This window comes from Lepidochelys olivacea (assembly GCF_965140295.1).
Source record: "Lepidochelys olivacea isolate rLepOli2 genome assembly, chromosome: 5".
In the NCBI taxonomy this organism is placed as follows: Eukaryota; Metazoa; Chordata; order Testudines; family Cheloniidae; genus Lepidochelys; species Lepidochelys olivacea.
Genome location: NC_140415.1, coordinates 101736949 through 101757531, shown reverse-complemented (window position 1 = coordinate 101757531; position 20583 = coordinate 101736949). Strand labels below are relative to the sequence as shown.

Sequence of the window (20583 nt, the reverse complement as noted above, 5' to 3'; positions counted from 1 at the left end):
TGTAATATATTCCATACGCTTGCTAGTATAATCAGCACACAAGAGAATCTTTGGATGGATAGTCACCAGGGAGAAGTCAGATATAGTATGATCTTTACCCTTTGCTGTAAATTGGCTCTGAGCATGTCTCTATGTGTCAGTTTTGCCTACCCACTTTCAGATGTTACCAGCTTCCACTGCTATGGTGCTGTTTCTGAATACATGTGATTTTCATTTTACACAACTTTCAGCTAATTCACAAATCCAAATGCAAAATCCAGCACTCAGGAACATCACATGGATTTATGATACTCTCTAGTGGGACTTTGTGTTCATAAACTAATGAATGGATTATGCTCATCCATATGTGGCTGTTCCCCATCTGTGAGAGATATATTATTATTATTTATTTAGTAGCCTCCTCCTGCCCACCACCACCACATAAACTTGCTAATTTGGGTTCTTTACAGAAAACCTGTAAAAGACAGATGTAGATTGAGGATGTTTGCAGTCACAGATGCTGATATATATGCTTAACTTTCAGCACATGACTAGTTCCAGTGAAGTCAATTTTACCACTCCCATGGGGAAGGGTAAGCATAACTGTAAGTGGTTGCAGGATAGGGGCCTAAATGATGGACTTGACAGGCAGGTAAGGATAACATACACCAGAAAAGTGAGAGGCTTGGAAGAATATACAATATCCAATGCATGGTTGCTTAGTTGAGGTGTACATACAGTGGGGGTGGAGGGGACTGGTTTTGGGTTTTTTTGCAGTGATATGGAGCATGAGCTGCTGCACAATGAACTGGGACCATGTGGTGAGGCAGCAATATGTCACCCTGTTTGTCACAACACAGGCTGCAGCAAATCAGAAGTTCTCCTTTCCTCTCTGTGTTGTCCCTTCCGCCTCCCCCAATCCTGCCACAAACATGCAGACCACTTCTCAACACATACCCTGCAGCTGGGGGTGGGGGGCCGCAATGCCCTCAAACCATGCATATGCTGAATAGGGAAATAGCAACAGGGAACCTGCTTATTAACACATATTAATTCTTTCCTGCTCCTGTTTCCTTTCTTTCTTCTTAGCATATGCACAACATGCCTCAGGTGGCACATGACCAGGATTCAACACCGAATTTGGTCCACTGGTTGGATCATTAGTTTCCCCGGGCCGCGTACTTACAGGGAGTGCGACATGAATGTTGATCCATGCCCCCCTTTCCTTTATGTAAACCCTAACGTTACTCAATATATATCATACACTACGGATGACCATGAGCTAGAGGTAACCTCCTAATCATATAGTCTTTTCTTTTGGATGCAGACCTTACCACAATTACACACACCTTAGTTACCGTGAGATGAAATATTTGGCAATATACTCTACATGGGGTTACTGTCATGTGACAATGATAAGGAATTACCAAAAGTGAGTCACTTTCTTCTAACACTTAACAAGGAACTTTACTAGAGTAAAGAAAAGAACAGCATCTCTAAAACCACTTTGTCGCTCGGCTTCACCAAGAACCTTCCCCAGACAACTCACGTGTCCTTGCAGCTACCTCCACACTTTATTCTTAGAATGCAGCAGCCTGATTGCTAAGTAATTTTGTACACAGGGAGCACCAACACGCAATAGGCTGTACTGGCTGCCAGTTGATTCCTGGGTGTAGTTTAAGATGTTGGTTTGGACCTAAAAGCTCTAAGTTGTTTTGATCCTGGCTCTCTCCTGATGTGACACTAGGACAGTTGAGCTTACCAAGATGTTCAAGCTAAGAGCCCCCTCCTGGGATAAACTGATTTGCCTCCCAGATGACTGCTACCTGCCAGTGTAGGTAAGTAGTGACTGTTTCCACCATTTCTGGTCCAGGTTTGGCCAAGTACAATGGGGGATAGAGAGTGCCTTTCAGATAGCAGCTCTCAGCTAGATGGTTAGGAGGAGTCACTGTAGAACTAAGCCCTAAGACTCTTGTACCCCTTTGAAGAAGATAAGTGATTTGGCGACCCCTGGATGCCCCTGCCTTGTCTCTAGGAGGTCCATACTTCACCAGGTTCTAGCACTAACTGACCAGCTTGTGGGTGTATATTTCTGTGCCTGCCTTAATGAGGGCTCTGTGTAAGAACTTACTTCTGTGTGAGTTTCAGCCTTAATGAGCTTTTAAAATTATTAGAGAAGACTTAGTGTTTTAAACTAACAATATAGAGAATTAATTCCTGCTTTTCTATTGGTTACTGTATAAGCCTTTAATTGGTAGCAAGATGCTAGTACGGTTAGCACAAAACTGTATTCGTGGCAACAAGTTAACTTGTAACTTTTCATTACATAGATCTGAATCCTCTCACCTGGAGGCAAAGCCCAAGCAAACAGCCTTTGCACAGGGAATTCAGTAGGGGTCAAGGAACAGAATCACGCCCACGGACTGAGATCACACCGGAGCTCCACAGCCACGACTGCAGCCGGTTGGTTGTAGTAATACCTGCAGCTGCTGTGCCCTCTCTCCGCAGTACGCAGGGAGGGTTGAGTCGGCAGATCCAAGTAGTTACAGACCTGTTGGACAGTCCCTTACCACTCCCACAGCACACACCTACTCAAAACCTCGCACATGGGGATGTGGATTGAACTCCATGCACCATATTTCTGTATCCTGTCTGACACCCCCATACAGTAGAACCATACCAGCTTTGCTCCCGAAGAGTGTGTGGGGGGGGGGTAAAATTTCCATAAAAGGGACACATTTTTCTCCATTTATAATAGCAATTACTATCTCCAGGAAGGACATTTCCTACCAGTGAATGACTAGCTGAGTTTTGGGCCCCCCAGTTACACTATTCTATCCATTGATTACTACTCACCAAAACAGGCTCTCCCTATTGGCCATTCTTGCTTAAGTCGTGTTTGTCCTAGTATCAGTACAATCAAATGGAAAGTGGCCGACAGGTACCTGATTTGAAAGGAGATATTTATGTTCACTGTATGCTGTTCTGCTGACAAAAATTCAGTGGGAAAAGAAGCTGATGATACAGCCAGCAGAAAGCAAGGATTCCCAGTAGTTATTTATCACATCAAGGTCAGATGAGTGGAAAGCATTCGTGTAAGAACTGATTTGTTAAAACAAGCTGACAAATCCAAATGGGAAGATGGGAAGGTAAGCTGCACTGTGGTTAGAATAAAGAAATGGAATGATAGTTGCTGTTAGCTCTGAGTTAATTAGCGAGTTCGACAAAGTACTAATGAGCGTGAGCTCCGGTGAGACAGTAACTTCACAGGCACCCGTGCTTTCGCAGCAGCCCAAGTTAGGGCTCCTGAGCCACTAAACTCACCCAGGTCAGAGTCTTAGGGGCCAGCTACATTACAAATTAAGTCGATATAACGTATGTCGCTCAGCGCTGTGAATAAGCCACCCCCACGCGACGTAAGTTACACCGACCTAAGCACTGGTGTGGACAGCACTGTGTTGTTGGGAGAGCTGCATAGCTATGGTCACTCGTTGGCTGTGTTTTAATTACGTTGACCAGAGAGCTCTCGCCCGTCAGTGCTTCGGCAGCGCAGCTGTAAGTTCTCTAGTGTAGCCATAGCCTTAGTATCATCGTCCCAGAAAGCCAGAGGGCCTGAACCAGAGACCTCAAAGAGGTCTGTGCCTTAGCATAAGCCCTGCAGCAAAGAAGTAGTGAGTCACTAGCCTCACTGGGGCCTGTGCCTGGACATCAGCCCAGCCTGCTAACGCAGTTGAGCTACTGACTTCACAGGGGCCTGAGTCTCAATATCAGATGAGTAAGTTACAGCTGATTAGCCAGGCACCATACAAATGTCTGGGCCAGCACAGGAAGCTTGATGTGCTGAGCCAGAGACCATGTAGAAATCTGAGCATTCACAAAAGCTTGTACTTTATGGTAAGCTAGAAATACTGATCCAGCAAACTCAGAGGTCTGCACCTTGACGTAAGTGCAGTAACGCAGAGGTGCTGAGCCAGTATCACAGATGCCTATGCCTTGACACCAGACCAGCAAGCTAGAAGTGTTGAGCAAGGAATACATGCACAGAGCTCTTTTGGGGGTACTATAGCTTCGTAGTCTCTCTAGATCCTCCACCTCTTATTACAAATGAGTCCACTCTTCTTGCGAGCTATGAGTGCAGAGTCCCACACTAGTAGCAGGTGGTTTTGTGCTTTCTGGCAATCGGATCTGCAAGGATCTTCTTGCTACTTTTGCAGGGGCCGTGCATGACTGTACTTTGTTCTTTTCCATGGCAAACAACATTTTTATGTTTAAAAACAAACACAAATGTAGGTTATTAACCCCTGGCCTCAGTTCTTAAACTGAGCTCCCCTGCAACCATGTTCCACAGCTGCACGAAAAGAATTCAGGTTAGAGGGGAGTAAACCAGAGGCCCGCTCAGAAGAAGCTGAGTAAAGTACAAATAATGTATGGTTGAAACTGCAGAAAAAGCAGTGGATTCCTACTGAAGGACTGGCTCTGGGTTCAGGTGTTCACATACATAGGATTGTGACTGCTGACACCTAAGAAAATAATACAGAAATTATATCCAAAATAGCAGTGTGTATTATTTTAAAAGCTGACATATCACAAGGTTGAATAGAAAAATGGATGCAGGATGAGAGCCGGTAATGCCATTAGTCAATGCAACAGACATTTTCATCTGGGGGCCAGGGTTCAAATTCCAGTTTTGGTCACAACTGAAAGCAACAGTGATGGTCCTGACCTGCTCTCCATCAGTTCACATCACCAGACCATCACACAAGTGAACACCATTGGCAGTCTCTGCTCAAGAGAGGTCCAGGGCTCAAAGAGCAGGAATGCTGTTGGTCAAGCAGAGCTGTGTGTGGAAGCTTACATGGCACCATATGCATTACACACACACCTCACGCTATTAAGCCTTTCTTTCCATGAGCAATAAATAGACTCGCAAAGGTTTTAAAGAAAGGAAAACAGAGCTGGGAGTGATGAACTTTTAAGCTGCATGAAAGATTTTCATCGTTTCATGAAAACCTAGGGATTACAAAAGAAAAAGAAAAGAAAATGTGAGTACCAGACAAGCTAATTAATAAAGCCTAAAGAACTAAATGAAAAGGACAATGATCAGACAGAGGGCCAAATCTTGACTTTAGTGGGACTACTTCTGCAGCCGAGCAAACATGATTTAGCCCAGTTTTGTCTCAAGGGTCACATTTCTGGTTAGAAGTAATAAAAATGCCATTCCCCTCCCAATTACTGTGCTCTGAAAAAAATTATCTGGAATATAGATTTTAGAATTTGGAATTGTCCCAGAATTTGGACATGGAATTATTCAACTCAATTGGCTCTTTAAAGGGGTCACGAGGTCTTATATTTTTTTCCAAAGATAAATTAAGGTGCTTAATTTCCTGGAAAAAGATTACCGATATTAAGCTGAACAAAGTTAGATACATGCATTGTTAAGCAACAAGACATTTATTCAGGACAAATTCCCAGAGTCCAGAACTGGTCTACTAGTTGGACTTCTGGTTTTCCCACATCTATCATCACAGTTCATGCCAGCAGCTTGAGAAATAAATCAAACAGAATTTTAGTAACAAAGGAAATATATTAAATGTATAGTAAATTTAAAGTCTTCATTAGCATTTTATGCTCCGTAACCTCCACCACCAAAGAATGAAGCCATGGTAATAAAACCATGAAACATAAAAAGCGAGGAGCCTTATACATAGGCAAAACTGTAAGATTGGTATGATTCAGAGTGGATGTGGATTCACAGATAGCTAGGGACTAGATCTGGGCAAATAAGGTCTGATCCAATTCCTATTTAAGATAGTGGTAGTCTTTCCATTGACCTAAATGGGAGTTGGATCAGGGACAGTCGTTATGAATATTTCAAGCACCTTCAAATACAATTTTGCTTTCATTGTGTTCACACCCCTTTTTATTTAACATTCACACAAGCAAAGTATTATTTCTATGAATGTTCATGGAAAGTGAATTTTGAACCAGTGGCCAAGATTTGTTAAATCACAAAACATTTGGTTTTATTACTCAATGAAATTAGTGTCAGGCAAAGACAGACTTTGCTGTTACTATTGATTTTACATACAAAGAGCTCAGATATTCCCGTGATGGGCAACAGTATAAAACCTGAAGATAGCCACACAGAAGTAATTTATGAAGGTTAAGTCACATCAGAGTCTTTCTGTTCCATGGTTGGATGATCTAAGTGACACTACTCACACAACTCAAATATCAAATACCTGAAGAAATACTCACAGTAGTCAGTTCATTTACAATCTATGGGCTGAGATTTGTTCAGGAAAAAATAATCACCAAACACTTCTGAATAGTGAACAAAATTCACAAAAATCGCTCGTTACTCAGAATTTGTGACCTAATCTGTCCACTTCCATTTGTTCACCCAGCTACTAGACCTTTAGATGATAAAACAAACTAGTATCACCTAGGACTATGTAAGCACATTGATAGGATTAAAATTAGTGTGTATAGAAAGCAGGAAAACAAAAGCTAATTCTGCTTAGCTGATGGTAAAATAGGGGAAAAAATAGCAAAATAAGGAAAAAAATTTAAAAAGTCTGTTAAGTTAAATCAAAGTTAATAGGTAAAGTTTTCCACAACCTGAAGGAGGCTTCAGGCTGAGGTGAACTCTATCTACCAGCCTAACTTTCTTTTCATTGCCTACAAAAGGACTGAAAGATATATCTCCTCTTAATTTTATACCTTAATTTTCATTTTGTAGCTATTATTCTATGAAACTTTTTTTTTTACCCCAAAGTTCATTTCATTGAAGGTGGCACAAATATCTAGTCTAGCTTGTGATTGTCAGAAATGAAAAGTTTTAGGAAATTAGATATTCCAACTCCGTGAAGAGCCTGAGGGAGATTTTAATGCCCATTTGACACAAGAGCAGACCTTTAGCTGAGAACACTTAAAAGAGTCACTGAATGTTCCTATTCTTCCATCTTTCTTCCCATTGTCCCTATCGCCACACTTCAAAACTTGCTTGAATGATGCCAGTCTCAATAGAGAGGCCCAGAATAAACAACTCTCTCATCCTAGGAGGTTTATCCTATCAGGACTGCACTGACAGTTGGAGCCTGATCCAAAGCCCATTGAAATCAGTGGAAAGATGCCTTCGATGCATCTTAGCAGGTAAACTTGCACTGCTGTTGCCTGTTCTGCGAGCTAGTATGGATACAAATCAGAGATGAGTTACTGCAGCATAGCAAATAATTACCCTTTCTATAATAGCGAACAATAGCATACGCATGTTCTGCAAGTGGGTGGATACCCATTCTGTGGAGGGAGAGAGACATAAGGCAGAAGTGATAATGTCCTCTTGGCATGACAAAGAACAGGGATGTTCATAAGTCATCTCATTTTATTGTAACGTTTGAAGTGCTGTATAAAGCCTACACTTTACAGTCTGCACATGCACCGTTTTCATTTTTAAAATTTAAATATTTATTTTCATGAGAGAAAACATGCATATTTATGTACACAGTTTTTTTTTAAAATCACCATTTACATAACAAATTCCTTTGTACAAATCTTTGGAGAGAAAAGGCAGGTGGCAGCAACTTTGCAGATGGCAAACATTTAAACTTGACATTGAAGATGCAGTTACTGCGAGACATTAGTGACTGCAGAAGAGGGTCGTTTAAGGATTGATTCAACAGAGAATGATAGAGGCTCATTTGCTGAGAGTTTTGTTGCAGCTTGTTTGGCCCCAAAAAAGTCTTTTGAGTATCTGTCTATTGTAAATTTGTACTTTTGGTTCTCTTTGATGGAGCACTCTCTGTACTTCTTAGATGTCTCTTCAAAGCTCTCTTTTACAAACGATGTTTTTAACTCAGGCCCCGATTTGTCATGAAATGTTTGCTGTAAAAATGAGTGGAACGGATTATACTTGAGTGTGTGAGGATGCTTGGTATTTTCTTTGCTGATCTTGCTTAAGATGTGTTCTTGAGAAGCCAGAGAATCCTTCTCAGAAATCTGTGGAAAAGTCCTTTTAGGAGGAGAGAAAGCAGACCTCTCACGGGCCTCCTGAGGGACATGCTGAATTTCTCGAGCATGAGAAAGCACAAGTGAATTTTCAGTTTTTGGTGACATCATCTCCTGCTCTGAATTTACACAATCCTGGCTTTGTGAAGTCTTGGAGTCCCAGGCTGCCCCAGGTTTGAGAGCTTGGACTGCAGTAGCATTCAGTAGGCATTGCTGGTAGAGAAAAGCATCACTAATGGGGCCACGCTTTGGCCATACCAATAATCTGGAGGACAAGGGATATTGCCTGTAGGTAGTGGCTACACTGACATTTGAAGAAATCAGTTCCATATTCCCAGATCCTGAATACTGCATGGTTAGGTCAAGGCAGGTTGGTAAGAAGTTGCAAAACTCCTTGCTAGGAGCTTCAACCTGGGTAGGGTTAAAGGCAGTTTTGTAGGAATTGTATTCAGTTCCATGCACCATATGGTTAGGCAGGAAAAGGGCAGCAGCTTGAGTGGCTTCCATCATCTCCCTTTCTTTATACTCTCTCTCTAACATAATGTTCTCCAGCTCTTTATCAGCAAAGGCCCGTCTTTTCCTCATCCTGTCACTTACAGGGGGTGGTAAAGGTGAATTCCCTCCCAGGTAAGGATCTGCTGGCATGGGGCGATAACCTAAAACAACAAGGTATGGATATGAATAAATTAAAGTAACTAAAATAGGATCACCTACCTGCAGTGTTTGTAAAAGGACAGGAATGCTAATGTGGCGCTCAATCCTGCAAGGACCTAAGCACTTCCTGGAAAATCCTGAATGCCCTCAACTCCCAAGTAAGTCACCTTGCTGGAAGTGCTCAGCACGTTGCACAGCCAAGCCCGTGTATTATATAGATGCTTCCAGCATATATAGGGCCAAATCCAGCTCATCTTACTCAGGTAAGTAGTTCTGGTGAAGACAACAGGATTACTTACACAAAGGGCCCGATCCAACTCCTACTGAACTCAACAGCAGTCAGATTGGGCTCAAAGTGAGCAGGGATTTACTCCTCTATGTTACTTGTTCTGCTGGAATTTCATTCATCCATTTAAAATTGCTTTTTAAAAAGTGAAAATTTAAATTATTTAGATTATTTTACTTTCTCGAAACTAAGAAAAGAATACAAATTACTTAAAATTGCAATATTTTCAATTAGGAGACCACACGAATTAGATTCACTTAATATAATATACCGGGCCCAATCCTGTTTGCTGTACCCAGACAAGTAATCCCATTGAAGTTAATGGAACTACTTACATGAGTAAGGAGAACAAGATTTAGCCCCTTTTCACTCCCATTCATCTCACACTGGTTTCCCCATTGCCAAAGAAGATATCTATACCTATAGCTGATGCCATTTCTATTTTCTAAAGATGAATCATTATCTGTAACACATTGTTACAGATGGTAGAAAAATCCAAGGAGAGCTAGGAGAAAAGAAAAAGAAAGTTAAGATAGCTTAGGGAAAAGAATGTGGAAGAGATTCTTTTTTAAAGAATGAATTGCAGAAGAAAGTAACCTGGAAAGAGTTTTCTTATCTGGCCAAAATCACTTAAGTATCTGGCCAAACTTTCTTTCTAACTTATGCAGGTAAAGAGAAGATATCGCTTAAAAGAACTGGACTTCATCATTTTCATGTCTTTTTTCTAATTTCTAATCACTTGAAAAGTAACCAAAATGGCCATATAAACAATTTTGGGTATAAGTTATAGGATACTGAAAAAAGCAAGAATTAGCCCTTTAAAACATTTATTTATTTAATAAATATTTACCTTAAAATGGTATTGTACTATAAATAATATTTTTCTGGCAGCACAAAATAATGTATATCAAATTTGTTTGAAAAATCCATTACGTTTTATATTTACAAAAGGTCAAGTTCATTGCATTCATTTACAAATAAAATGAAACAATAAAATCTTCTGCACTGTCAATCATTGCCAGGTAGTTATTTACGTACATTCATTTTTACACTAAAAATTATCCTACATTTCAATTTGTTGTTTCTAGAATACTTTGGTGCAATTTTGTTTCATAACAAGCAGCCTGATCATATTTCCTGCATCTCCATCCTAACCAAAAATACAAATAAACAAACATACAAGAAAATGTACTGGGAGATCTCATTTGAAAGGGAGGGGAACTATTTTATGTTCTAAAACAATTATTTGCTAGAGTCTAAAATTTTAAAATATATTCTTGATGTGCAGAGATTTGAGGCAACAGTACATCATGCTTACTGGTGTATATGCACTCCACATGTACTGCAGAGTAAGAAAAATGTCTTCAATATAATCATGTTCCCTTAAAATAATATTAGTAAATAATTAGTAGAATTAGTGTTTATTTTTCTAATCTGTTGCATGATATTTAGCCTTTTTTCTTAATTCTGTAATGAGAAACTTTTCTAAAACAGAGAGAATTCCTTAAGCTTTTAATTTGCACAGACAGTGTAAATCCTGAGATCTTCTGTAGTAGGGAGCCATCAAATACTTTTGTATTTTTTTGTTTTACTTTAGATTTTTTAGCATTATGCAAGACACTTTGTTTTCTGTTTGTTTGTTTGTTTGTTTGTTTTCCAAAATAGCACATGGAAATCTGAGTAGGTGTTTCAGCAGCTCCTACAGTTCAGATGTCTGTTGCTCATAAAGGTCAGAATGCATGGGAGTTTTTACCTTCCAAAATGCTTTTGGCCAGCAAGCTGGGCGTCCTGACAGGCCTCTGGTAGACTGTTTTGCGCTCAAAATTAGCCTGTTTCCCTGTTAGCCCCTTCTTATCCTAGCAAGAGAAAAGAGAAGAAAACGGTCAATAAACAGGACAATGGGCGTTTCCTTCCTTAAGGAAATTTTATTTTCCGCTCTGCTCGTTTTAAAAGAACGGATTCAAAAGAATCAAAATGTCACTCTCCGGCTTGCAAAAGGAGGGATCGGATTTTATTGTTATACAGAATCTGCCTTAAGTGCGGATAAACAAAACAGAAAGTGATGCAAAACGGCCGGGGTGAGCGAATGTCAATAGGAAAGAGAAGCAAGGGTGATATTTTTTAAGCAGCATCTAAACCTATTTCTGTGATCAGAGCCCGGGAGTTTGAGTAGACATAACAGAGCACCGGCACTCAAAAGAGAAGGTTAGATCCGAGTGAAAATCGGAACGGCTCACAGCTCTGCATCACTGTCAGACCAGCCGATCGCTTAATACTAAGAAACAAAACGCCTCGTTTTAAATGAAAAATGATTACTGAAAACCAACCGTTCCAAAACCCTGAGGAAATACTCTGGAGGGAAAGGAAGGTGTAGATCAGAGAGCGTGGTAAAGATGGGGAATAGCAATTCTGGAATATTTGCGCACATTGATTTTCTTATAGGAGGTCTTGATTAGCAACGAGCCCATAAATGTAACGAATTTATTGAGAGAGCACATTTACTTCCAGCTTCTCCTCGGCAACGCGGTGAAGATGCTGAATTACACTGCCCCTTAAAACTACGCCATATATTACAAAACGAGTCCCTGGAATTTGCATCTTGAAACATGGTAGTGACAATGTGCTAGATCAAATTTTAATAATTGCTCACTGGCACCACCCCTTAAAATAACTATTAATAATAACATACAAATCATTCCTTCAGTGACGCTGCGAACTACCGAACAGGGTTGTTTTTTTTTCTTGACAGTTTTGCTAGTTTCCCCCAGCCACGTCTAAGCACTCAGCCTCTAGCAAAGCATCTTGCAAGCTAGTTTCTGAAAATCTCGATGCGCGGTGGTTCGTCACATCCAAAGGTTAGTCACATCTTCATGAATGATTCAAATCCCAGAGTTACTCTCCGTGCTTCGTTACAGAAGTACAGGGCTGGGGCAAATAACACGCTGTCTCTTTCCAAAACTAGGGAGCCCTTTGCTATAGTTTGTGGATAGCTGTCACTTCCCAGGAGAGGAGACTCTGCTAGGATCTCTGCCATCCTGCGTGAATACCTATTGGAGTACCGCCTCGAATCTAGGGGTTTTTTTCTGCTACAAGTGATTAATTTCTTCCTTTTGAAAGGAGTGAGCCCCTCTCCCGCGGCGGACAGCCTCCACCGCCTGGGATCTCTCATCCCATTCACTTCTTTACCCAGGTTCACTAAGTACCACATCTGTAAATCTCACTGCACTTAACTGCCTGGGGAAATGACCAACTACCTCCCCATGTAGGCTCTGGGGGGAAAAAATCTCCCTGCTCCTTTTCAGCGGAGTCAAGATGATGCCTGCGTCCCAGTCAGGATAAAACAGATGCCACCATCTACCTTCTTTGGTGTTGACTAGTCAATTGCACAGATGGCAGAGCAAATCTGTATTAATCATTGGAAACGGCTGCGATTTTTTGGAGACCTCTCCACATGGCCTGCTCCCCCGGAGCGCTGCTAGGAAGGGGGGGGCGGCCCCCACACCGCGGCGCCCCTGCAGGCGGGGTCGCCTGTTCGCGCAGGGGTGGTGGGCGCTGCCCCCTCGCCCCCCTCCTCACCTCAGTGGCCTGCTGCCTCCGGAGCGCCACCTGGGCGGCCATGACCCGCTGCCTCTCCACCACCAGCAGGCAGTTCGCGCACTGACAGTCCCGCCAGCGGCAGAAGCGCTTGTGGCCCTTCAGGCAGGACACCACGCCGTGGTTGCGGCAGCGGGCGCACTTGGGGGTCCGGCTCAGCTTCCTCTGCTCCCCTCCGCTGCCCCGCTCCGCCTGCTGCTGCTTGGGCTGGCTAGGGGCCGGCGGGGCCGCCCCTTCCTCTTCCCCGTCCTCCTCCTCCTCCTCCTCCTCCTCGTCCTCGTCCTCCTGCTCCCCCGGGCCGCCGCCCTGCAGCAGGCAGGCCCTGAGCCGCTCCTCGCCCTCGTCCAGCTCCAGGCTCTCCACGTCGATCTCCCAGTCGGCCCCGGAGGCGGCCTGCCCCTCGGCCATGGCACCGCCCGGATCTGCCGCTCCGCGCTGCAAAACACAAACCCCGCCACGCGCTGCCCTTAGCAGGCTCCGGGTCCGCCGCAAGCAGGGCCCGGCGGGCACGGCCCGCTGATTACATCCCCCGCACGGAGTCCGGCACAGGCCCTGCCCCACGCCCGGGGGTCCCGCCCTGCACCCGGTCCCAGGGCTGGCCCCGCACACCCACCCGACACGCGCATCGTGTGTGGGGCTGGCCCTGGGACGGGGTCGTGCAAGGGTCTGTGCCGACAGCAGGCCTTCCTGCACGCAGGTCACATCGCTGCCCGAGAGCCACACGCACGGCCTTTCTGCACGCGTGTCTAATCGATCACACATCGCTACACACTCGGCACCAAGTCCTTATGTCAGATTTCTCCCGGGTCACGCACACCGCCCAGCGCTGCCTTGCCGGGGTTACCCACACACACCACCGCCTGGGGTCATAGGGATGTCACTTCAGTCCCGCTGCAAACAGGCCCGCCTCACGGCATTATTGTCTATTGCGAGCTGCAGGTTTGGAAGTCTCAGCGCGACGCGCATTACTTCCCGGCTTTCCCCTTTCGCTATCTATGGGTTTGGGCCTGTACCCTTATGTTTGGCGAAGCTGTAGGTTCAGAGCCCGAACCTGCATTCCTTGAACACCCGAAACTCCCGATAACCTCCCTGGGAATTTTGCTCGCCCAACGAACGCAGGATCGGCGTGGAAGGGCAGAAGGAAGGGGTCTAGGGGCTCGTTTCCAAGACTCCTCATTCCGGTGGGCCAAGCGCAGCACGGGCGGTCGGGCTGGCAGCAGCCAGCGGGTTGCAAGGTCGGAAGAGTTTTCCTGGTTTCCTCCCTCTGGTGTATGAGGGTTAGAACAAATCTATGGGGAAACCTGGCGGTTAAATGACTTCTTAATGTGGAAAGCACACGCTCCGCCAGGGAACGCAGACGCCCCAGCCCCTTCACAGAGTGCTAGGGGCCATCCGCGGGCGGGGGCGGGTTAGTTTCATCGCGGCAGAGATTGCACTGTAGGCAGGTTCCTTCGCCTCTGCCCAGCCCAGCCCGCACATCTCCAACCCCCGGGTTTTGCACTTACCGAAGTTCAGAGCCCGAGGCCGGCCGCAGACGCAGCCCGCATCCAGCCCCGCGGGAGTGGCTGGGCGCAGACCGGACCCGGGGCAGCACAGAGCCCGGGGGTGGCGGGGACCGCAGCTCCTCAGCAGCCCCGACACATCGCGGCTCTGTGCGGGGCAGTCACTTCTGCAGGCTGGGACGGGCCAGGGAGGGACACGGCAGCGCCTGCCAGCGATGGGCGAGCTGCGGGGGCCGAAGCCAGGGGCTGGCGGGGCTGAGATGCTGTGGTGGTTTATCAGGCTCGAGGGAGAGAGCTATGCAAGGGAGGCTTGGGGTGCATTTGTCTTCAGCACCCCAGGCCTTAACAGCACAGCGCCAGCACCCGCCTCTCTGCTCCCCTCCGTGCGGTGCCCAGCCCGACTCGCCCCACTGTATTATCCGCTCCAGCTCTGGGGCGCCCGGACAGCTGATTGGTGGGTTGTAGGGCGGAGAGAGTTCTGATTGGCACTACGGGCCGTCGATTCCCTCCCTCTTCTCTCCAATCTCCGCCCCTGGCTGTGTCTGTCCGCCTGTGTGATTATAACGTGTCCAGCCTCCGCAAGCCGGGAGGTGTGTGAAAGCCGCTGTTTATCCTTCAGACCTGCAAACACTAGGCGTACCCCCTGTATTGTAAACACATGGGTAAAGGGGAATTTTTCATGAGGTCAAAAGAGAGGAAAATCATAGCCAGCATTATGATTACAAATAATAAATAAAAGGCGCCGGGAAGTGAGATTGTCTCGTTATAGGCAGTGCGGTCATCAAGATCAAACCCAATTTAAAATATCCAAACTAATATCACATTTTCCTTATGGGGTTAGGGTTTTTTAGCTGCATTCAGTACGATTGGTAATGGCCTTTAAAATCAGAAAATAAAACAGAATCGTGTTTTATTATGCTGTGCAATTTAGAAATAAGGGTAGTTATACTGTGCATTTATTTTGAACGTTTTCTTCACTTAATTGTCACAACAATAATATTCCCCGACAAATATCATCGTCCAGAGTAATTTTCTATTGTTGCTTCATTTCTGATGCTACTTTTCAGGAGGAGAGGGCAGACAGCTTTGTTTCGTTCAAAACTTAATGATTAAATGATTATTTGAAAGTTTCGGTTGTGCCAGAAATATTTTAAAGTGTCCTTGCTTCTCAAGATAAAAGTTGGAGCTGAGGGAAGGTAAAAACATAGAAGTATTGATTATCTTGGATGTCAGGCTATCCTCAGAACTAGCAATTTTATCCAGAAGTTAACTTTATCCACCATGTGACCAGGAAAACAATCGTATGGAATCAAACTCTCCAACAATGCGCTGATCGAAAAGAATGATATAGATGAAAATATTCGCAGAGAAACTGCTTGTGACATAAATACTCTGATAAATATTCCCCTTTGCATGGTGTGTGTAGGTAATATGTTTTCTTATCTAATATAAACATACAGGCGTATCCTGTCATCAGTATATGTACCAACGGCGCGTATATAGGCAACATCTGCATTAGATAGATCAGAAACTTGGCCTTACTAAGTCGGGCTTTCAAACCTTAGTGAGTCATGTCGATCCGGTTTTTTCTTAGATTTTTGCATCTCTTCTTATGATGTATGGGTGATTGTTTAGATTGTGAAATGTGTTTGGAGAGTCTGTGTCTGGAACGTTCACACTCAGCTGGGTAGCGGTTCCTCTGTCCGCCGGGCTCTAGCCTCGTGGAGGGACAGAGAACATCTTCATCACCTTTAGCCCTCTTTAGGGGAGCAACTGTCCATCTGCGCCTGGAGAAAAACCATTGCTTCTCCGTACGCTCATGTCTTCCCATCTTGGAAGGGATGGACACAAATATTGAAGGGGGAAGTATCAACAACAGCTGAGGCGCGAACTACAAGTCATAGAGTCATAGAATATCAGGGTTGGAAGGGACCTCAGGAGGTCATCTAGTCCAACCCCCTGCTCAAAGCAGGACCAATGAAGCATTGCTTTAAATAAGCTTTTATTTTAACAAGTGGGGGGCCCTTTAAATGTCGCGGGGTGATCTCATGAGGGCTTTTGTTTGGGTCTGAACGCTTACATTTTCTATACGTTGCCTTTTTTTAAAAAATAATACCTGTTTGTATTGTCTTGTTACAGTTGTGTGCAGGTTAGAGGCACATGCACCAGATGATTATAAAGGGCGATCGTTGGTCCTTTCAAATATTTAGAAGCGATCCCACGGTGAGTTTTGTATACGTTTCAGCGAGCAAAGCATAGAAATCTGTCAGCAGAAGCCAGCGGACTTGAGAGGGGAGGGAGGGGGGAAGGAGGTTATTCTATAAACGCAAAATAAACAAATTAAAAGTGAGTGTTCCCTGAATGGGATTGACTTTAAATAATTGTTATCTACAGTGAAAACAGTTCTCGGCGGTAGGACTCTGTGTACTGTAAACTCCTCACCCGAGGGAATCTGCCTCAGCTGCTGAAATCAGCATGGCCGTGTCAATCCCCTTTCCAGTTACACCTGAGCCGCAAATTGAGCGGGGCCATCTCTGGCTACTGCTGCCTCCTTAAACCATTGGGCAGGAAGCCTGTTTTCCCGCAAGGGACCCGATCCTGCCCCGTGACCAAAAGTCCCTTTGGCTACCAGGCCCACCTTTTCTTTTTAGATCAAAGGCAAAGACCCTCTTCCTCACATTCCCGCTGCCAGCACCGGCTCCAGGCGCCGGCAAAGCAAGCAGGTATTTGGGGTGGCACAATTCCAGGGGCGGCCTTCCGGCCACCCCCCCCCCTTTTTTTTTTTTTTTTTTTTGCTCCCGCAGTTGCGCAATTTTTTGCTTGGGGTCACAAAAAACCTAGAGTCGGCCCTGCCCGCTGCTCCCTTTTCTCATCTGGAGTTAAAACAAACCCGGAGGGAATGGATCGGTCTCCAGAACAAGCCCCATCAGTATCTATGGGGGAGTCGTTTCTAAAGCTTATTCCTCAGGGCGTAGCTCTGGTTTCCCGGGATGTAGCTGCGGTGTCTGGTTATTGGACCGCGAAACAGAACGTCGTGAGAGGGGGCAAGCTGTTACTGGCCTGAATGCTGCAGTTTTCTCCTGTGTCTTATATTGAAAGAACCATTGCCTTTGCTCATCTGATTGCTGGTGGAAGGAAATAAATGCCATTGACTTTCATCAGCCAGCCCCTGAGGTTTCTACCTCCATTTAGGGAAAATCCATGAGTGAAAGCCTGGCCCCACTGAAGTCAATAACAAAAATCCCATTGATTTCGATGGGGCCAGGGTTTCCCTTTCCCCCGTGAGGTCTAAGTTCTTTCAGACTTTTGCTATTTCTCTCTATATACAAACCAAATCCTTCTCCCACCCAGCACCCTAACTCAGCATTTCTCGGCACCAAGATCTTTGTTCCATGTAGACCCTTCCTAAATAGAGCGTATGAATCCCCTGGGCAGTTAGCTTCTGACGCTATGGATGGATGGGGGGGAGGGCGATTTGTTTGTGTAGTTGATTTAAGTGATTCATCTGAAATGAGCCTCTCTCACTTTTCCCAACCCACAAGTTATTTATAAGACACACACACACACACACACACACATTTTCTTCCCTGCATGTGTTTAGGTTTGGAGAAATTACTTGGCTATCGACTGGAGTTTGGTATGTCAATTCATTTATATTGATAGTCACTTCTGAGAGCTTTGCAAACATGCAGGGGCGGGATTCCCCTAGTGTCAAAGCTGGTGTCAGTGGTGATTTTTGTTCAGTAAGGACTGCAAGGTTTGGAAGGATTGATCGCCCGGCTTTTAAATTGGACTTGCTCTAATCAGGGCTGACCTTACCATGAGGCGAACTGAGGTGGCCACCTCAGGTGCCAGACAGTGGGGGGGGGGGGGAGCACCACTAGGGCCCAGAGTGTAGAAAATTGTGTCTGTTGCTGGTGCATATGTATTCTCTCTGCTCTAGATGCACAGAGATGGTGAAGTGCTGTGCTGGAGGAAGGAGGGCACAAGAGACGTAACAGGCAGGCAGGAGAAAAGGTGAGAGGGAATAATAGAAAGCAGCAGGAGCTGCAGGGAGAGAGAGGAGGAGGATCCTCTTATGTACCTCTCTAGCATCTCCAGGAGAGTTTAGTTCCTTAAGTCTAGATGATCCAGAACTGCGGACCCACTTGAGCAGTAGCCTGAGGGACTTCCTTGTACTGCATGGGCCACAGCAAGTGAAAAACTTCATGTTCCCCATAGACAATGAAAACAGAAGTTTCCATCCAACACATTACTGATGTGAAATCCCCAATGGTGAGAGGCCATAGCTTATGTACTCAAAAACCCAGAATGCTGTACACTGTTTTTGTTGAAAACTCTTCCAGTCTAATGTTCCAGCCACATTGGGTTCTACAGGAACAAAGGACGGGAAAAATCTGGCTAGAAATCTGGCATGCCATGAGAAGGCAGCAAATCACCAGAGAGCATTCCGTAGGTGGAAAGAGCTTGAGATGAGACTAAGGTTAAAGGCCACCATAGATGATCAGCATCAAGAGAAGATTGCATCAGAGCCTCTTTACTGGCAAAATGTTCTGAAAAGGCTCATTGCCATTGTGAGAATGCTTGACCCAAAACCTAGCACTGCGTGGCACTTCAGATCAGCTGTATGTGCCAAACAATGGAAATGTCCTTAAAATTGTGGAGCTGATGGCTGAGTTTGATGCTGTGCTCCAGGAGTCTAAGAAGAGTCATCACCCAAGAAATGTACATGCACCACTACCTTGGAAAAACAATTCAAAATGAGATCATATGGTTACTGGCAACAAAAGTCAAAGAGAAGATAGTGGCAGATCTGAAGTCAGCAAGATATTACTCTGTTATTCTGGACTGCACACCTGACATCAGCCATACGGAACAAATTACTTTAATGGTGAGTTTTGTAACAACAACAGAACCTAGTGAAAATGTCCCTGCAATGGTGACTGTCAGAGAGCATTTTCTAGAATTTATTGACATTGATGATACTACAGGAGCTGGTATGACAAAGGTGCTTCTTAAAAAGCTGGAAGATAAGGGAATTGCGATAGCTGACATGAGAGGTCAGGGCTACGATAATGGTGCCAACATGAGAGGAAAGAACAGAGGAGTGCAGACATGGATCCGAGAATTAAACCCTCTAACTTTTTTTGTCCCATGCAGTTCTCATTCACTGAACTTGGTGGTCAGTGATGCAGCATCCACTTCTAGTGAGGCTGCTGGATTTTTTAATGTAACTCAAAGCATCTATGTATTTTTCTCTGCATCAATTGACCGATGGCAAATTTTGAAGCAACATCTGAGAATATCCTCTCTGACACTGAAACAAACCACTGAGTGCCACACAATGGGAAAGTCGAGTGGAGGTGATAAAGCCTATCAAACATCAAATTGGGAAGATAGATGATGCCATAGTTGCCATTATGGAGGATAATGCTATGACAGGAACTGTTCATGGGAGAACAGTGGCAGAGGGAAATGGAATTACCAGAAACATACATAACTTCACATTTCTGTGTGGCTTAGTGTTGTGGCATGACATACTGTTTGAAATAAATGTTGTAAGCAAGAGACTCCAAGGTGTTGACCTTGATATATCTGGAGCAATGGAACAACTGGACAAAGCAAAGTCATACCTACAGGCTTACCAGTCAGATGAGGGATTTCAAAACGTTCTGAAGAGTGCACAGAAGTTAGCAGAGGAACTTCACACTGAAGCTATTTTCCCACCCATTCAAGAATACAAGAGTCACTGAAGAAGACGACATTTTGATTACGAGATATGGGATAATCCCATAAGAGACCCCAAACAACAATTCAAAGTCGGATTCTTTAACCAGGTGCTAGACTCTGCAGCACAGTCAGTTGAAGAACGTTTCACGCAGCAGTATATTTGGGATGTTGTGTGATATTCCCAAACTCCTCACTATACCTGAAGAAGACCCACACCAGCAATGCCGGGCATTAGAGACAGTGCTGACACATGTGCAATATTGAGCGATATTGAGTGATGCGAGTGATGTAGGGGATGAACTGAAAGCCCTTTCAAGATACATTTCAGCAGGATCAACTCCAAAGGCTGTTCTGGAATACATGTGCACAAATAAGATGACCACCCTCTTTCCGAATGCTTTTGTTGCTCTTCACATACTTCTAACACTTCCTGTAACAGTTGCCAGTGGAGAACGCAGCTTCTCCAAGCTCACCTTAATAAAAACACATCTATGCTCAACAATGACACAGGAGAGGTTGGTCAGCCTTGCAACCATCTCAGTAGAGCATCTCAGTAGTGGCCCAGACTGTGGACCTTCAGGAAGCAGTTCAAATCTTTGCAGCCAAGAAGGCACTTGGAAAGCACCACTTTGATTATTCAAACAGATAAAAATGCCAGTGTTTACTATGCAGACAAGAAAAGTTACATTTGCTGTTCAGGCATTTGAAGTTAAGTGTTACTTAAAATTTTTGAACAAGGCATTTTAAGTTGTTAGTTCTCCTTTATTGGGGTAGGTAGCAGAGCAGTACCAGGAGAGGAGTAGAACAGGAAGAAGGCAGAACTGAGACCTT

The 20583-nt window shown here is 44.6% G+C and overlaps 1 protein-coding gene across 4 annotated transcripts; it reads right to left on the bottom strand.

The window, feature by feature from the left end:
* Nucleotides 1-5595: 5595 nt before the first annotated feature.
* Nucleotides 5596-14574, bottom strand: DMRT2 (doublesex and mab-3 related transcription factor 2). Of its 4 annotated transcripts, none has more exons than XM_084628740.1 (4): nucleotides 14026-14574; nucleotides 12503-12955; nucleotides 10680-10782; nucleotides 5596-8642 (listed from the first exon to the last, which is right to left on the bottom strand). In XM_084628740.1, the coding sequence occupies exons 2-4, from the start codon at nucleotides 12926-12928 to the stop codon at nucleotides 7606-7608; spliced, it is 1566 nt and encodes a 521-aa protein (XP_084484866.1). In that variant the 5' UTR covers nucleotides 12929-12955; nucleotides 14026-14574; the 3' UTR covers nucleotides 5596-7605. The 4 variants fall into 4 exon arrangements, with proteins under 4 accessions (XP_084484866.1, XP_084484865.1, XP_084484864.1 ...); XM_084628739.1 differs by lacking the exon at nucleotides 14026-14574 and adding an exon at nucleotides 13572-14006; XM_084628738.1 differs by lacking the exon at nucleotides 14026-14574 and having other exon boundaries at nucleotides 12503-13558.
* Nucleotides 14575-20583: the final 6009 nt, after the last annotated feature.

What these genes read in the sequence shown, in the direction of transcription:
- DMRT2 (XM_084628738.1), bottom strand. Translation starts at nt 13,282, where the DNA reads ATGTGTGATCGATTAGACACGCGTGCAGAAAGGCCGTGCGTGTGGCTC. An exon ending in GGAGGCAGCAGGCCACTGAG is followed by an intron (nt 10,783 to 12,502) that starts GTGAGGAGGGGG and finishes TTCTCTTGCTAG; the next exon opens with GATAAGAAGGGGCTAACAGG. An exon ending in GGCCAAAAGCATTTTGGAAG is followed by an intron (nt 8,643 to 10,679) that starts GTAAAAACTCCC and finishes TTGTTGTTTTAG; the next exon opens with GTTATCGCCCCATGCCAGCA.